The sequence below is a fragment of the Canis lupus genome, chromosome 27 (genome assembly GCF_011100685.1).
Source record: "Canis lupus familiaris isolate Mischka breed German Shepherd chromosome 27, alternate assembly UU_Cfam_GSD_1.0, whole genome shotgun sequence".
In the NCBI taxonomy this organism is placed as follows: Eukaryota; Metazoa; Chordata; class Mammalia; order Carnivora; family Canidae; genus Canis; species Canis lupus.
Window position 1 is genome coordinate 9,266,362 of NC_049248.1, and position 16,897 is coordinate 9,283,258.

General features: G+C 43.7%; 2 protein-coding genes across 2 annotated transcripts in view; both read left to right on the plus strand.

Moving 5' to 3' along the window:
- Positions 1–16,897, plus strand: part of A2ML1 (alpha-2-macroglobulin like 1) — a 53,012-nt gene that overhangs the window by 15,468 nt on the left and 20,647 nt on the right. Inside the window, 13 exon segments of the mRNA XM_038577899.1 lie at positions 2,029–2,049; positions 2,994–3,153; positions 3,425–3,509; positions 4,211–4,337; positions 4,981–5,037; positions 5,458–5,572; positions 5,898–6,007; positions 7,771–7,938; positions 9,971–10,198; positions 14,426–14,486; positions 14,737–14,882; positions 15,573–15,722; positions 16,517–16,675. Of these exon segments, the coding sequence (XP_038433827.1) occupies positions 2,029–2,049; positions 2,994–3,153; positions 3,425–3,509; positions 4,211–4,337; positions 4,981–5,037; positions 5,458–5,572; positions 5,898–6,007; positions 7,771–7,938; positions 9,971–10,198; positions 14,426–14,486; positions 14,737–14,882; positions 15,573–15,722; positions 16,517–16,675 (1,587 nt within the window).
- On the plus strand, positions 10,407–12,551 carry LOC119877641 (NF-kappa-B inhibitor-interacting Ras-like protein 2). The gene has a single exon (XM_038576730.1). The coding sequence runs from the start codon at positions 10,537–10,539 to the stop codon at positions 11,110–11,112; it is 576 nt and encodes a 191-aa protein (XP_038432658.1). The 5' UTR covers positions 10,407–10,536; the 3' UTR covers positions 11,113–12,551.

The window sequence follows — 16,897 nt, forward strand, 5'->3', positions numbered from 1 at the left end:
GGATGCCTGTGGCTCAGTGGGTGGAGGGTATGATCTTGATCTCAGGAGTGTGAGTTTGAGCTATATGATGGGTGTAGAGATTACTTAAAATTAAAGTCTTAAACAAATACATCTTAAATAATCATGATATCATTTTCAAACCTAAGAAAATTAAAAATAATCATTTAACATCATTTAATACCTAGCCTTAAATCATTTTTAAAAATGACTTTACAGTTTTTTCTTTTTTTTTACAGTTTTTTTTTTTTTTTTCAAACTAGGATCTGCCCAAATTCATGCATTACATTTGATTAGGTCTTTTAAATTTCTCTTAATTTAAAGTAATCTTATTTTCTCATTATTTACTTCTCTTTTTTTAAAGAGAGAGAGAGGGAGAGAAAGTGATCAGGCTAAATGACTTGTAGACTTTTGAGGAAGCCTAGTTGTCTTATATTCAACATTGTTGATTTGTCTGATTTATTACTTTCTTGTGTAGTTGAACTTGTTCTCCTATCTTCTGGAAGTAGTTCTGAGGTCTTAATTAGATTTAAGCTAAACATATTCAGCAAAAATATTTATTAGGTAATGCTGTGAACCTCCAATGTATTCTTCAAGAGACCCATAATGTCAGGTTGTCCCATTATTAGTGATGGTGAGTTTGATTACTTGCTCAAGGTGGTGACAGCCTAATTTCTCCAGTGTAAAGGAATGTCTTCTTCTTCTTCTTCTTCTTCTTCTTCTTCTTCTTCTTCTTCTTCTTCTTCTTCTTCTTCTTCTTCTTCTTCTTCTTTTAAGATTTTATTTATTTATTCATGAGAGACACAGAGAGAGAGAGACAGAGACATAGGCAGAGGGAGAAGCAGGCTCCTTGTGGGGAGCCTGACGTGGGATTCGATCCAGGGGCTCCAGGATCACTACCTGGACTGAGGGAGGCGCTAAATCGCTGAGCCACCCAGGCTGCCCCGAATGTCTTCTTTTTAAACATTTTTTTTTTATTTATTATTTTTTTTTTATGATAGTCACACACAGAGAGAGAGAGAGAGAGAGGCAGAGACACAGGCAGAGGGAGAAGCAGGCTCCATGCACCGGGAGCCCGACGTGGGATTCGATCCCGGGTCTCCAGGATAGCACCCTGGGCCAAAGGCAGGCGCCAAACCGCTGCGCCACCCAGGGATCCCTTTTTAAACATTTTTTAGTTCTATGCCCAACATGGGGCTTGGACTCACAACCTCGAGATCAAGAGTCACATGCTCTACTGACTGAGCCAGCCGGGTACTCCTGTCTTCTTTTTTTCTAATTAGCAAGTAATTTTGGTGACACTTTGGCACCTAGCCCAATAACCTATTCACCACTAACTGTGTGGTTTTAGCATCCATCTACTTGAAGTCCTTTGATGGAACTCTTTTAAACAAATTTTTTTTTAGAAATTAAATTTATGATGCTACCAGTGGCATTCAGATAGCAGAGGAGGAGACAAGGAAATAGTTGGCTCCCAAGAAGAGGTTTAAACGTCGGGAAGCCTCCAGATGTTAATACTTTCTTTTAAGGCATGTTGTGGTAGAGCTCGGTCCTGGAGCACTAAAAGATGCTGAAGGGTCGGAAGCCTCATTTCTTCATATTTTCTGGAGACTGGCAATCCCTTTGAGGAAATCTCTTCCCCCTCCTCCCTTAGCTAATAAACGTTTGTTCCAATGTTACCTGTATGAGGGCACAAAAGAGTCATTTAGGAAGAAAGAAGTGAATAACAGAGAAAGAAAGAGACCCTTGGGGGATCCCTGGGTGGCGCAGCGGTTTGGCGCCTGCCTTTGGCCCAGGGCGCGATCCTGGAGACCCGGGATTGAGTCCCACATCGTCGGGCTCCCGGTGCATGGAGCCTGCTTCTCCCTCTGCCTATGTCTCTGCCTCTTTCTCTCTCTGTGACTATCATAAATTAATTAATTAATTAATTAAAAAAAAAGAAAAGAAAGAGGCCCTTGTGAACTTTTTGCTTTCAGCTTATTCTTAACACTGCCCCAGCTTTAACTCACCTTATCTGATTTTCCTTTTCAGTACTCCATGGTGGAACTGCAGGTAAGTAGAAGTTTCCTTTTTTTTCCCTGTCAGTTGTGGAAAAGGGGAAATGAATTTGGTGCTAAACCTTGAAGCCAGAAACAGCTCTGAGATCTTGGCCCAGAGCCCAAGACTCTGCCCCAGTACAAAGCACCCGGAGTTGTACCCAAGCCATGCCTGTTTTCCTGCCTGTGTGCCCCCCACCCTCTCAGTCCTGAACTGCTGAGATAAGAATACCAGGCTTGGTTCAGTACTCCTCTTATTCTAAGAGCTATTGTCATAGACACTCAACAGTTGAATAGGGCAGGAATACCTGTAGGAAGTGCTAAGAAGGAGAGGGACTAGAAGGGTGAATAGGCCACAGCAACCTCTCCCCTGTTCTATTAAACCATCTTTCAAGTATCTTAGATACAATAAACTCCCTCAGCATTGCCCCTAAATAGGTAGGAAAAACAAATACTCTTTGTAAAGGACATCCTAAAGCTCACTTTCTGAAATTGACAATAACACCTTTGAGGACTCCGTCTGATTATTTGAATACAAGGATGCTTTTTGTCCCAAATGGGATCGGAACTATAGGAAAATTTATTTCCTTTAGTAATAAATAATTTTTTTAAAGATTTTATTTATTTATTCATGAGAGGCACACAGAGAGAGAGAGAGAGGCAGAGACACAGGCAGAGGGAGAAGCAGACTCCCTGCAGGGAGCCTGACGTGGGACTTGATCCTGGATTTCCAGGATCATACCCTGGGCTGAAGGCGGCACTAAATGGCTGAGCCACTGGGGCTGCCCTCATTTAGTAATAAATTATAAATGCAACAGGGAGCTCTTCCTGGGCACAAACCATGGGGGGCATGAACACGGAGTGGGATTCTTTACCTGTGCTTTGCATCTTTACCTGCGTTTTGCAGTGCAGAGTGAGAAACAGGCAGGTACATCATGAGTTTCTTTCTAATGACCACAGGATCCAAATAGCAACAGGATTGCACAGTGGCTGGAAGTGGTACCTCAGCAAGGCATTGCAGACCTATCCTTCCAACTGGCACCAGAGGCAATGCTGGGAACCTATATGGTAGCAGTGGCTGGGGGCATGGCCTTTGGCACCTTCAGTGTGGAAGAATATGGTAGGTGGGAGAATTAGCAGGTCAAAAGGTGGGACATAATCTTGTCCCCAAATCAGCAGAGGTAAAATAAATCTACTATGGGAGGGATTTTTTAATTCATATTGAATCCATGCTAAACCAGCTAATAACTTTAGTAGGAGCATTTTACCTTAATAATCCCCCCTTAATTTAATTAATTTAATTTTGACTGTTTTTATATCCCTCTGCCCAGTCCCTATATGGTCAAATCCTCTTCCTATTTCTTTCCCATTTCGGTTTCCACCCTCTCTAGTGTTGCCTAAGTTTAAGGTGGATGTGGTGGAGCCCAAGCAGTTATCAACAGTGGAAGAATCCTTCTTAGTCAAGATTTGTTGTAGGTAAGAGTAAAGCTCTGGCTCTGGTGGAGATTAAAGCTTTATTGAGAAGAGTGACAAGGCAATGTTTTGAGGAAAGAGATTATGGGTGCAGTGGTTAAGACTTGAGATATTTTATGTGGTCCAGAATCATGACTTCTCCAAGAATACATTTTCTAATTGTGTTTCTGCCCTTACTTACTTACTTTTTTTTTTTTTTTTTTAAGATTTTATTTATTTGACAGAGAGCAAACACAAGCAGGGGGAGTGGCAGAAGGAGAGGGAGAAGCAGGCTCCCCATGGAGCAGGGAGCTGGACACAGGGCTCCATCCCAGGACCCTGGGATCTTGACTTGAGCCAAGGCAGATGCCTAACCGACTGAGCCACCCAGGGACCCCCTGTCTGCTCTTACTGTCCCCTGCTCGCTCAGTCAGCATTATTGACTTAGTGTCTACCTTATGCAGAACACAATATTGAATCCTATGGAGAAATAGTAGTAAGGAGAAAGAAAGACACTATCTCTGTCCTTCAGATGGTACTTATTGTGTAGTGGCAATATCGTAAGGCTTTGAGTGAGGCAGGGATGTGAGCAAGACTAGTGAAGGACTGTCATTTCTTTCAGAAGTTAGGGTATAGAAAAGAAGGGAAAGTGGTGGTTAGGAAAAGGAGGGTTGGATCTTAAGTGGAATCTCCCAACTCTGACTTCTCATGCTTTTCTGGGTTAGGTACACCTACGGAAAGCCCATGCTAGGGACAGCACAGGTATCAGTGTGTCAAAAGCCATATAGCTACCATTTTCCAGAGCCAGAACAGCAACAGCTACCTGACAGATGCACAAACCTTTCTGGACAGGTGAGTAAATGGGTTGTGGAAAAGAAGCTTATTCGTATGTCCTAATGGGTAGCTAAGCACTTGTATAAAAAAATCAAGAAAGGAATTTAAGAAATGAAACAGATGAACATGGGGGTAAAAAGAGAAGCTTTTAACTCTAGAGAACAAACTGACGGTTGCTGGAAGAGGAGTGGGGGAATGGAGTAACTGGGTGGTGGGCATTAAGGAAGGCACTCGTGATGAGCACTGGATGTTATATATAAGTGATGAATCACAAAATTCTACTACTGAAACTAATATGTTAACTAACAGGAATTTAAATAAAAATTTTAAAAAGAAAAAAGAATTAAAAAATGGTAAAAAAAAAAAAAGGTGGTAAAAAACCCAAAGTAGAAATCATTTCACACAATTATTGCCCTAGTTCCTTTTTCCTTTTTTTTTTCTTTTTAAAGATTTTATTTATTCATTCATGAGAGACACAGAGAGGCAGAGACATAGGCAGAGGGAGAAGCAGGCTCCCTGCAGGGAGCCGGATGTGGGACTTAGTCCCAGGACCCTGAGATCATGACCTGAGCCAAAAGCAGACGCTCAACCACTGAGTCAACCAGGTGCCCCTTATTGCCCTAGTTCCAAAGAACAGAGAAGTCTTCTTTATTCTAAACAGATGAATTTTTTTAGAATTCTATCACAGACTCAAGAAATTAACCTAAATCCTTGGAAGGTACGATTTTCCTTCCCTGCAGTTGGTTCTTTGCCCCCTTTCATATCTTGGACCTTCAAAGTTATTCATGATTGTATATATGCAGTTGTAGACTATGTTATAGTTGAGTTTTTCTGTTTTAAAGGTGGAGAGACTAGAGCATGGAGATAAGAATTTCTTTCTTAGGGATGCCTGGGTGGTCAGTGGTTGAGCGTCTGCCTTCAACCCAGGTCATGATCCCGGGGTCCTGGGATCGAATCCAACTTCGGGCTCCCTGCAAGGAGCCCACCACTCCATCTGCCCATGTCTTTGCCTCTCTCAATGTCTCTCATGAATAAATAAGATCTTTGGGGGGGGGGGAGAATTTCTATGGTACATTATGAAATGAGAGTAAAAGTTAGGTTATTCATCCTCTTTCTCTCTCCCTGATTGCGTCTCTAGACTGACAAAGCAGGATGCTTCTCAGCTTCTGTGGACATGTCTACCTTCAACCTCACTGGGTATATGTACAGCCACAGCATCAATATTGTGGCTATTGTGGTGGAAGAAGGAACAGGTAAGTGGGATATTCCTTGGTTCATTAAGAAAAGAGAAAGGAGAAGGGCTATTCCAGACTTACTCAGAGGATTTAAGACTTACCCTCATTAGTGTTTGGAAATGACTGTTCATAGTTCATAGTCAAAGGAAAATGCTAGATTCCAATCTGTCATCCATTACCTATTTCCCCAAAAGTTTGAGGAGGAGGAGTTTGTTTGGATCTTTGGCCAGAAATATGTTCAGCTTTATATTTCCAGTAGCACCATCCTTTCAGGGATTTTATGTTAAACATGAAGATGAGGATATCAGGTATTTAGGTTGTCTATGTCTGTTTCCCTCTGCAGGAGTAGAGGCCAATACTACTCGGGATATCTACATTTCTTCACAAATGGGATCAATAACCTTTGAAGACACCAAAAATTTTTATTACCCCAATTTTCCCTTCAGTGGGAAGGTATGTTAAAATTTGGTCTACACAAAAAAATGCTTTACCATCCACTGTTGCCTTCTTCCTGTAGACATATAATAATGTCTAATTTAGCATTGTTTTTAGTACTTTACACATTTACTTATTTAATCTTTATTAGAATCCAATGAGGTAGGGATCCCTGAGTGGCGCAGCGGTTTGGCGCCTGCCTTTGGCCCAGGGCGCAATCCTGGAGACCTGGGATTGAATCCCGCGTTGGGCTCCCGGTGCATGGAGCCTGCTTCTCCCTCTGCCTGTGTCTCTGCCTCTCTCTCTCTCTCTCTGTGTGACTATCATAAATAAATAAATAATTAAAAAAAAATAGAATCCAATGAGGTAGACACTACTATTAGCCTCATTTTACAGATGAAGAGACTGAGGCACAGAGAAGTTAAGTGATTTTCCAGAAGTTATACAGCTGGTAAGTGGCAATTAAGATCAAACCCAGGCAGCTTGCATACAGAGTATATACTCTAAATTCCTTAGGCTGTGCTGCCCTTAATCTCATGAGATGTGTTTTGAATATTAATGTGACGTTATTGCCTTTCCCAATGCCAGGGGCTCATATTCTAATGTTTAAGTTTTTGAATTTGGGACTCCTGGGTGCCTCAGTGGTTGAGTGTCTGCCTTTGGATCAGGGTGTGATTCCGGAGTCCCAGGTTTGAGTCTCACATCAGGCTCCTGCGAGGAGTCCGCTTCTCCCTCTGCCTATGTCTCTGCCTCTCTCTGTGTGTCTCAGGAATAAATAAAATCTTAAAAATCAATCAACCAATCAATCTGAATTTTAGACCTGCAAGGAAGGTATCTATCCATCTAGTGTGGCTCCTCATCTAAGCAAGATTAATGTTAAATTTTCCTCAACAGAGAGCCATTTATAGCTCCATTTAAAAAAATTTATTTATTTATTTGAGACAGAGAGAGAGAGAGAAAGAAAATGAGTGGGGATGGGGGAAGGGTAGAGGGGGAGGGCAAAGCAGACTCCCTGCTTAACAGGAAACCCCACATGGGGCTTGATACCAGGGCTCCAAGATCATGACCTGAGTCAAAAACAGACGCTTAATTGACTGAGCCACCTAGGCACCCACCATTTACAGCTCCTTAAACTGTTTTTTCAGAGACTTAAAATTTTTTTAGTGTCTTCTTTCTTTCTTTTTAAAAAAACATTTATTTAAGTAATCTCTATGCCCAATGTAGGGCTTGAACTCATGACCCCCAGATGAGGTGCATGCTCTACTGACTGAGCCAGCCAGGTGCCTCGCCTGTCTTCTTTCTGATACTTAAAAAATCTATCCCTCTCTTCAGCTTATATTTTTTAACTTCCAAATAACTGCTCCACAGAATAACCTTGTATATTTTTAGATACATTTAGATCCATCCTTAGTCATTTTTTCTCTAGACCAAGAGTGATCCACATTTTCTTAGGGCCTAAGGATTATACAATTTGGGAGTAAAAGGGGACTCTGTTTTAAAAAATTAAAGCAAAATAATGTACAGAGAGCCTTGGAAGGGGCCTGTGTAAATCAAGGGTCCTAGAGTTTCATTAGCTACATGGCAAATATCCAGGCTGAGCTATTTCTATTTGTTCTCCCTTCTTCATAGATGTTAGTTTCCAATGTTTGAATCACATTTACCTGTTTCTGGGCTCTTTCCTGAAATGTATTCTTTGAGTTTCTTTTATCACCTCACTTTACTTTATACTTGCACCTACTCCAAATCTAACTCTCTAATGCCCTGATAATCTTTATGCCCAGGTAAGAGTTAGGGGCCATGATGGCTCCCTTCTCAAGAATCATCCAGTATTTTTGGTGATTAATGGCATAAATGGAACCATCAACCAGACCCTAACAACTGACAATGATGGCCTTGCTCCCTTCAAGCTGGATACAGTAAATTGGAATGGGAGAGATATTTCTCTGGAGGTAAGGCTTTCCTTAGGGAAAACTTCAGACGTTTCTTGTTTCTCTCCCCTCCTCCCTCTTTTGTAATTTCATCTCCATCACTTACCAGTCCTGCTTCCCAGCTGACAAAAGGATTTGTTTATTTATGTGTTATTTTATTTTATTTATTTATTTATGAGACGGGGAAGGGCAGAGGGAGAGGGAGAGAGAGTCTCAAGCAGATTACCCGCTGAGGATGGAGCACAGAGCACAGAGCCCAACACCAGGCACAATTCCAGTACCTCAAGATCCTGACCTGAGCCAAAACCAAGTCGGTGTGCACAACCGACTGAGCCACCAGGGTGCCCAGGTTTTTTTTTTTTTTAATGTCAATCTAATAAATGACCCTTCAGATAAAAATTGTTATTTCTACTAACTTATCTTACAACATATCCCCATCTATTTGATCCTATATTTAAAATCAGAGTAAGGAGGGAAAAATAATTCAAAGTCATTTTCCTCCTTCTATCTTCCTCCGCCCACCTGCCCCAGTCTATTACTCATAACTATGACAAAAAAGGGATGCCTGGGTGGCTCATCAGTTGAGCATCTGCCTTTGGCTGAGGGCATGATCCTGGGTCAAGTCCCACATCGGGCTCCCTGTGAGGAGCCTGCTTCTCCCTCTGCCTATGCCTCTGCCTCTCTTTCTGTGTGTCTCTCATCAATAAATAAATAAATCTTAGGGATCTCTGGGTGGCGCAGTGGTTCGGCGCCTGCCTTTGGCCCAGGGTGCGATCCTGGAGACCCAGGATCGAATCCCACATCGGGCTCCCGGTGCATGGAGCCTGCTTCTCCCTCTGCCTGTGTCTCTGCCTCTCTCTCTCTCTCTCTGTGACTATCATAAATAAATAAAATAAAAAAATAAAAAAAATAAATCTTAAAAAAAATGACAAAGAAGAAAACTCTAGGTTTTGGACAACTTATAGGGAAGGCTACTAACATCGGTTATTGACTGTGACACAATGCTGCTCAACAAACAACTACAAAACTTTAGTATGATACAACAAGCATTTATTGCTCATGCATCTGGGGTAGTCAGGCCACTCTGCTTATCTTGGTGGGCTTTCTTACATGTGTGTGGATCAACTGACTGAAGGCCAGTCTCCCATGCTCTGGCAAGCTGTCCTGGGTGTATATATATATATGTATTTTAAAGATTTTATTTATATATTTATTCATGAGAACAGAGAGAGAGAGAGAGAGGCAGACATTGGCAGAGGGAGAAGCAGGCTTTTTGCAGGGAACCTGATGTAGGACTCGATCCCAGGACCAGGGATCATGCCCTGAGCTGAAGGCAGATACTCAACCACTGAGCTACCCAGGCATCCCTGTCCTGAGTATATTCTTATGGCAACAGTGAGATATAGGAGTAAAAGTGTACTCCCCAAGGGTTTTTCTAGGCCTCTACTTAGCTTGCTTATGCTCACATCCCATTCCCAGCAAGTCACGTGGTGGGCTGGCAGGTAGGCTAACAGGGCATTCATTGTAAGATTATATGATAAAGGACATTAATCCAAGGAGGGAGGAATTGTGCTGTTAATGCCATCATTCAGCCATACTACTTAAGCAAACACATACAATTTGTGTTGTGGCTAATTTAGTTCTTTACACGAGGCTCTCACTCTACTTAGAAATAACTACCTCTAAGTTATAATAATCTTGTTGTCTTTTATGCCTAGTTTTATTATCCATAGGTTGTATTCTTTAATTTCTGTGTAATCTTAGCCATGCTTATCTATATCCTCTGCATCAGTCCATGAAGGTTTATCATCCATAATTGCCCCTTACTTCATAGCTATAATTCAGCCCTTATGTCACTCCACTATATACCAAAATGCTGCCGTGAGGAGTTTCTCAACCATCCTTGGTTGGACCTATTGTAAAATATCTACATGCCATTCTTAGGCAATGAAGATTTGATTGAGAGGGATCTGTTTAAAAACCATAACAAGTCCATGGGCTTAATATGGTTGGGGTATATGTTAAAAGCCTTTTTCTATCTCTCTTTTCTTAGGCCAGATTCCAAATGGAAGATTTGGTATATAATCCAGGAGAGAGGCCTCATTACTACCAAAATGATTATCTGCACCTGCAGGCCTTCTACAACACAACTCAGAGCTTCCTTGGCATCCACCCGCTAAGTGGACTCTTGGCATGTAGCCAGCCCCAGGAAGTGCTGGTGGACTATTACATTGATCCAGCTGATGCAAACCCTGACCAGGAAATCATCTTCTCCTACTATGTGAGACAGGGAAATGAGGGCTGGTGAAATTGCACTAGGGAAGGAAAGGAAATGAGGAGAGTGAGCTGGAGAGGGTGAATAGACTGTCTAGAGATGTAATGCAAGTCACATAGGTAATTTCAAAATGCTTAGAAGCCATATTTAAAAAATTAAAAGAATAGGTAAAACTAATTTAATCTATTTATTTAAAAAGATTTATTGGGGCGGGGCCAGTCGGAGCCTGGAAGGACCCGGGAGCGGCCGAGCGCTTGTGGCTGTGCGGCGCCTCCCTGGTCCCGGTGCGCCTGGCGGGGCCCGGCCCGGGAGCTGCGAGGGCTCCGGGAGGCTGAAGGCTAAGCATGGGGAAGAGCTGCAAGGTGGTCGTGTGTGGCCAAGCATCTGTGGGTAAAACTTCCATCCTGGAGCAGCTTCTGTATGGGAACCATGTAGTAGGTTCTGAGATGATTGAGACCCAGGAAGACATCTACGTGGGCTCCATTGAGACCGACCGGGGGGTGCGGGAGCAAGTGCGTTTCTATGACACCCGGGGGCTCCGAGATGGGGCTGAGCTGCCTCGGCACTGCTTCTCCTGCACTGACGGCTATGTCCTGGTCTACAGTACGGACAGCCGAGAGTCCTTTCAGCGTGTGGAGCTGCTCAAGAAGGAGATCGACAAGTCCAAGGACAAGAAGGAGGTCACCATCGTGGTCCTTGGCAACAAGTGTGACCTACAGGAGCAGCGGCGTGTAGACCCAGACGTGGCTCAGCACTGGGCCAAGTCCGAGAAGGTGAAGCTGTGGGAGGTGTCTGTGGCCGACCGCCGCTCTCTGCTGGAGCCCTTCGTCTACCTGGCCAGCAAGATGACCCAACCTCAGAGCAAGTCTGCTTTCCCTCTCAGCCGCAAGAACAAGGGCAGCGGCTCCTTGGATGGCTGAAGAGCTGCCATCCCTTCTCTACCTTCCTAGCCTCATTCTGGCTTCTGGGGCTCTGGAAGATGTTCTCCAGGGGTGGGGTTAAGCAAGCTATCCTTCCCAGGCCAGGCAGCTGGGCTGCCCCAGGCTCAGGTCACTTTTTGTTCCCTCCCAACTCTGGGAAGTGCCGATAATCTAGGCTAGTGCCCCCAAATCCTCCCTCCCTTCCAGCTTTCATCTTACCTACCCTGCTGCCATCTGGGGCAGTTGTGGATCAATGTCCCCTACCACCTGCCCTGGATAGGAAGCAGAGCTGCCCTGCAGAAGTACCCAGTCCAGGCTCTGATTCCTGTCACAGGGGTCCCCCACTTGTGGGCTTCCTGGCCAGTGACGGACAGACACAGCCTCACACACTCACACTTATGGCACCAGCCTGGACTCCAGAGAAAGGTGTCCGGGCATCACGTATGTGCGTGTAGATACGTACACATGCGCATGTGTATGCGTGCTGGAGTCCAACTCCAACACCCTGATCTTTTGTCCTCTCCTTGGCTGGAAGAAGCCAGCCTCCTGGGAAGTGTAATTTTGGGCTTTAACTCTTCCCCACCCCCAACGTCCCAGTTGTTTTACTTCCTCTTCCTGCTCAGGGAGCACACAGCCCTTGGCCCCCTCATTGGCGAGATGGGATGGAATGATGGCTGGGCTTCACCCACTGGCTTTGGGACCCTGCAAGGCCTTTCCCCCTCTCTGGGTTTCAGTTTTCTCATCTGTAATGTGATGGGAGTTGTTTAAACCGGATCTCTCTGGATCCTCTCCAGCCCTCTGATTTGATCCTGCCTGCAGCTTCGGGCTGGCTGTTCCTGTTCCCTCGGCGTCTCCCTCTTCAAGGTGCTATGCCTACGGGCGCTGGAGGCTGAAACACTGCTCCCCACAACCACCAGGGGGCAGGAGTGCCCACCCAGTGTCCAATCAGTGGACCTCACACTGGTGGGGCCTGGTCTTCACCCCTTCCTGTGGTTGTTTTCAGCTAATAGGTGGACTTCTATTTATAAATTACCTGTGTTTCTATGCCTGCTGCCATGGTGAAGGCTGGACACGGTGCTCCTCTAGCCTTTCCTTACCTCAGATGCCTGAACAGAACAAGGCAAACCAGTAGCAGCTTCTCAGAGCTGACAGATCTGTCGGGGCTCAGAAGGGTGGTTACACTTTCAACATGCTATAAAGTGAGCTTGTCACCCACAACTTCCCGTGTCCACTTCATGCTTCTAATGTGCACACCCAGCGTAGATGAGACACTAGAGCCAGGTGACCTCTAGTACCCGCCCCTTCTCCCCAAGATGGGAGAGGTGAGCAGGGCAGGCAGCCCAGGGCTGGGCGAGTCAAAATAGGGCATAGACAGGCTCGGGCTTGAACTCATTTATTGATGCGTTGGACACAAATAAAACCACAACTGTTATCAAAAAGTTTCCCTCCCCTCCCCCCTTCTTGTCCTCCCTTGGAAATCTCTAAAAAAAGAAAAGATACAGGTGAAAAAAAAAAAAAAAAAAAAAAAAAAAAAAAAAAAAAAAAAAAAAAAAAAAAAAAAAAGATTTATTGATTTATGAGAGAAAGTGAGAAGACATATGCACAAGTAGGGGGAGGGGCAGAGGAAGAGGGAGAGAGAGAATCCCAAGCAGATTCTCCACTGAGCATGGAGACTGACCTGGAACTCCATCCCAGGACCCCAAGATCATGATCTGAGCCAAATCACGAGTCTGCCACTTAAAAAAAAAAAAAAAAAAAAAAAGAGTCTGCCACTTAATTGACTGAGCCAGCCAGGCACCCCTATGTAAAACTAATTTTAAAAATATATTTTAGGGGCACCTGGCTGGCTCATTTGGGGGAATGTGTGGCTTTTGATCTTGGGGTCATGAGTTCAAGCCCTATATTGGGTATGGAGATTCCTTAAGTAAGTAAACTAAAAAAAAATTTTTAAGTAAACAATGATCATATATACCTAACATATGATCATGAAATCCACATCAAAATTATTAATAGATATTTCACATTTTTTGTTTCAGCTGAGTTTCAAGTCTTTGAAACTCAATGTATTTTATAGTAGCCACATATCAAAGGCTCCAGCAGTCACTTGTGGCTAGTGGCTAGCATATTGCACAGTGTAAGTGCAAAGGATGAGGGGAGATGAGAAAAAAGAAATTTTAAACAGGAAAATTGTGTGGGAAGATAAAATGAGGAATTAAGGACAAAACATTGCTGGCCAGGGTTGATTGGGAGCTGGGTGGGTGAGGGAGGGAGAGAGGGAGGAAGGTATGGGACTCAGAATAAATTTCATGGTGTTTCATTGGTCAATATTTTAAAATAGATGATAAAGGTTAAAATTAATATGAATAGCAGCTTTGTTGTGGAAAGCTATAACTTGTAGCTTGAAGGAAATGTGTAAAGATAAGCAGCTTTATTGGTCACCTTGGTGATAGTAAGGAATTAGATTTGTGTAAATACTGGGTTTGATGGCACAGAATCTCTCTTCTCTTATCATCCTCTCAAAGTTTCTGAAGGATTTTTCTCCTCCCCATTGACTCATTTCAGTGTCTTCATCAAGCTGAAACAATCAGCCTGACACAACAGAATGAGGAGTCAGGGTGATAGAACATGCAATACCTTCCAGGACAGGGATGTGGTGAGGCCCAGAAGAAGTAGCCAGGCTGATTAGTATAAAAGGGCTGAGTGTCAGCTGGGAGTCTGAGGAGCTGGCTATAAAGCTGTTGACAGCAGTCTGAGGTGACAGCCCAGCTTAGAAAGTTTCACTGAATTTGGTTTCAAGGGAGTGAACAGGAAGGAAAAGGAAAGTCAGAGGATTTCTCCTCCAGAGACTCAAATGTCAGAGAGCTCAAGGTAGTTTAAAGGATACTCATTTCCGTTGAATTTTTAATTAAGTGATCATAAGAAAAAAGGTAATGAAGATGGATTTTAGGTAACTTAATGTTATTAAAATTACAAAAGAATAAAACCTGAAGACCTTCAAGAATTGGTAGATAGCTATCTGTTGTGAAGAGTGGTTTCTCTTCTATTTGGGCCCAAGGTACTAAGTAAGACCTTTGTCTCATCCCATCTACCCCTGTGGTTCTCAGGCAGACCTCCAGGAGGAAGAATCATCAGGACTCTTGGCACCATCTGACATTTGACAAACTGATGGACACTGCCTGAAGTATTGGCCCAGGCACTGGAGCTATGAAAGGAACCTCTCCTTACAGAGGGCAGGGATACTCCAGAGTAGGGTCAAGTCTAAACTCCTATCATTTCTGTACTGTTGATTTTTTTTTCCCCCTTCTTTTTTTAGTTAATAGGGAAAGGGCACTTGGAGATGGAGGGACAGAAACACCTGAACTCTGAGAAGGAAGGTGAGTGTTCATGTTTCTGTTGAAAGACCAAGGATATTTTGAACTTCCAGGAAATATTGTTATACTAGAAGCAAAAGAAGAAGCAACAAGAACAGGACACTAGTGATAACCACAGGAGGACAGGAAAATGGGAAGTAACTTGTACTACAAGGCCTATAGCTGGCCCAATGAGAAGAGCAGGCATGTGGTTGGAGATTATTGGTCGACAAGTGTGCATTCTCATCTCTGTGTATTCTCTTTTCTTTTTCAGGAATGAAAGGCTCCTTCTCCCTCTCACTGACCTTCAATTCCAGACTAGCCCCTGATCCTTCCCTAGTGGTCTATGCCATTTTTCCCAGTGGAGGCATTATAGCTGACAAAATTCAGTTCTCAGTAGAGATGTGTTTTGACAATCAGGTAAAATGGCAGTTGAGGAAGCTGAAGAAAAGGTCTGGGCATAGAGATGTGTATGCTGGGGTTGGAAATCAGGCAGATGCAGGGAAATAAGATCATATTGAAGTTAATGTCATTATTGTATTTATATTTTCAGTATGTTTTGCTGAAATCTATCTCCTGCTTCTTTTTAAGAAGTCCTGCTGGGAAAAAAAAAAAAAAAGAAGTCCTGCTGGGAGAGGCATCTGGGTGGCTCAGAGGTTGGGCATCTGCCTTTGGCTCAGGGCGTGATCCCGGGGTCCCGGGATCGAGTCCTACATCAGGCTCCCCGCATGGAGCCTGCTTCTCCCTCTGCCTGTGTCTCTGCCTCTCTCTCTGTGTCTCTCATGAATAAATAAAATATTTAAAAGAAAAAAAAGAAGAAGTCCCTGCTGGGAAATTGTATATTCTATTTGGCTATTCTTTCTTTCTAGTTTTTGTCTCTTAAACTTTCTATATTATTCTGTGCTATGCTGCTTACTTTTTCCAATTATACCACAAGATGTGTGTTCTAAAAGGGCTAGACTTTACAAAAAAAAAAAAAATCAGTATAAAAGTGAGTGAATTGTCTTGAACACCTGGAGTTGGGGCATATTGGCTGATGATCCAGATTACATGGTTTCTCTTCCTCTCCAGGCTGACCTGATCCACAAGTTATCATTTCCCTTTCTGCAGGTTTCCCTTGGCTTCTCACCTTCCAAGCAGCTTCCAGGAGCAGATGTGGAACTACAGCTACAGGCAGCTCCTGGATCGCTGTGTGCAGTCCGGGCTGTGGATGAGAGTGTCTCACTGCTTAGGCCGGAGAGAGAGCTAAGCAACAACTCTGTGAGCAGTCTGCTAATGGATGGGGAAGAGGGATTTGGCAGAGAAGACAGTTTGATTGAATTAGAATAGAAGATGGATTTCAGGGAGTGGGAAACAAAATCTGAGGGAAATAGTGTACCACTGTAAGGTGGTAGGAAAGCTGGTGTGGAAGTGAAGGTAAAACAATAGTGAGAAAGGCATGGTTCATGTGGACATAGAGGTAGAAAAGGTGTGATAGGGGATAAGGGTGAAATATTATTGAAAAAAGTAAGAGAGAGGGGATCCCTGGGTGGCGCAGCGGTTTGGCGCCTGCCTTTGGCCCAGGGCGCGATCCTGGAGACCCGGGATCGAATCCCACGTCGGGCTCCCGGTGCATGGAGCCTGCTTCTCCCTCTGCCTGTGTCTCTGCCTCTCTCTCTCTCTCTCTCTGTGACTATCATGAATAAATAATCTTTAAAAAAAAAAAAAAAAAAAAAAAAAAGAAAAAAGTAAGAGAGAGATGAAAATTTAAAAGATAGGGAAGGGGTAGGGTGCCTGGGAGGCTTAGTTGGTTAAGTGTTCAACTCTTGATGTCAGCTCAGGTCTTGGTCTTGGGTCTTGAGTTCAAGTTCCACCTTGGACTCCATGCTGGGTGTGGAGCCTACTTAAAAAAAAAAGTAAGGAAAGGATTATGGTGGAACAAATACAGGAAGAATTCTGGAGTAATGAAGAGAAATATTACAAGAGCGGTGAACTATGGCACGAGACTCTGAGAGAAATTTTTCAACTGATTTCACTTTGTCAGTAGTTTATTTCCTTTTCCTCTCGTATTTCAGGTCTATAGGATGTTCTCATTCTGGTATGGCCACTACCCCTATCAGGTGGCTGAATATGATGAGTGTCCAGTGTCTGGCCCCTGGTATGCTCCTCAGCCCCTCTCAGCTATGTGGAGGCCTTGGTTCTCTGAAGGCATGGACCTTTTCCATCTTTTCCAGGTAGATGTTCTCACCCATTGTTCTTATAGAAACAATGGTGGTGGGGTGAGGTGAGGAAGGAAAATCCATATCTAAAAAAAATGAGGGACTCATGTGGGCACTGAAGGATAAAATCTTGGAAGAAACTCCTGATGTGTGAAGTAGTTTCCCTTGGTCCTTATGCTTGAACTAGGGTCCCATTTGTGCAATTGCATTGGAAGAGAGCCACTGTGAGAGGCTGTG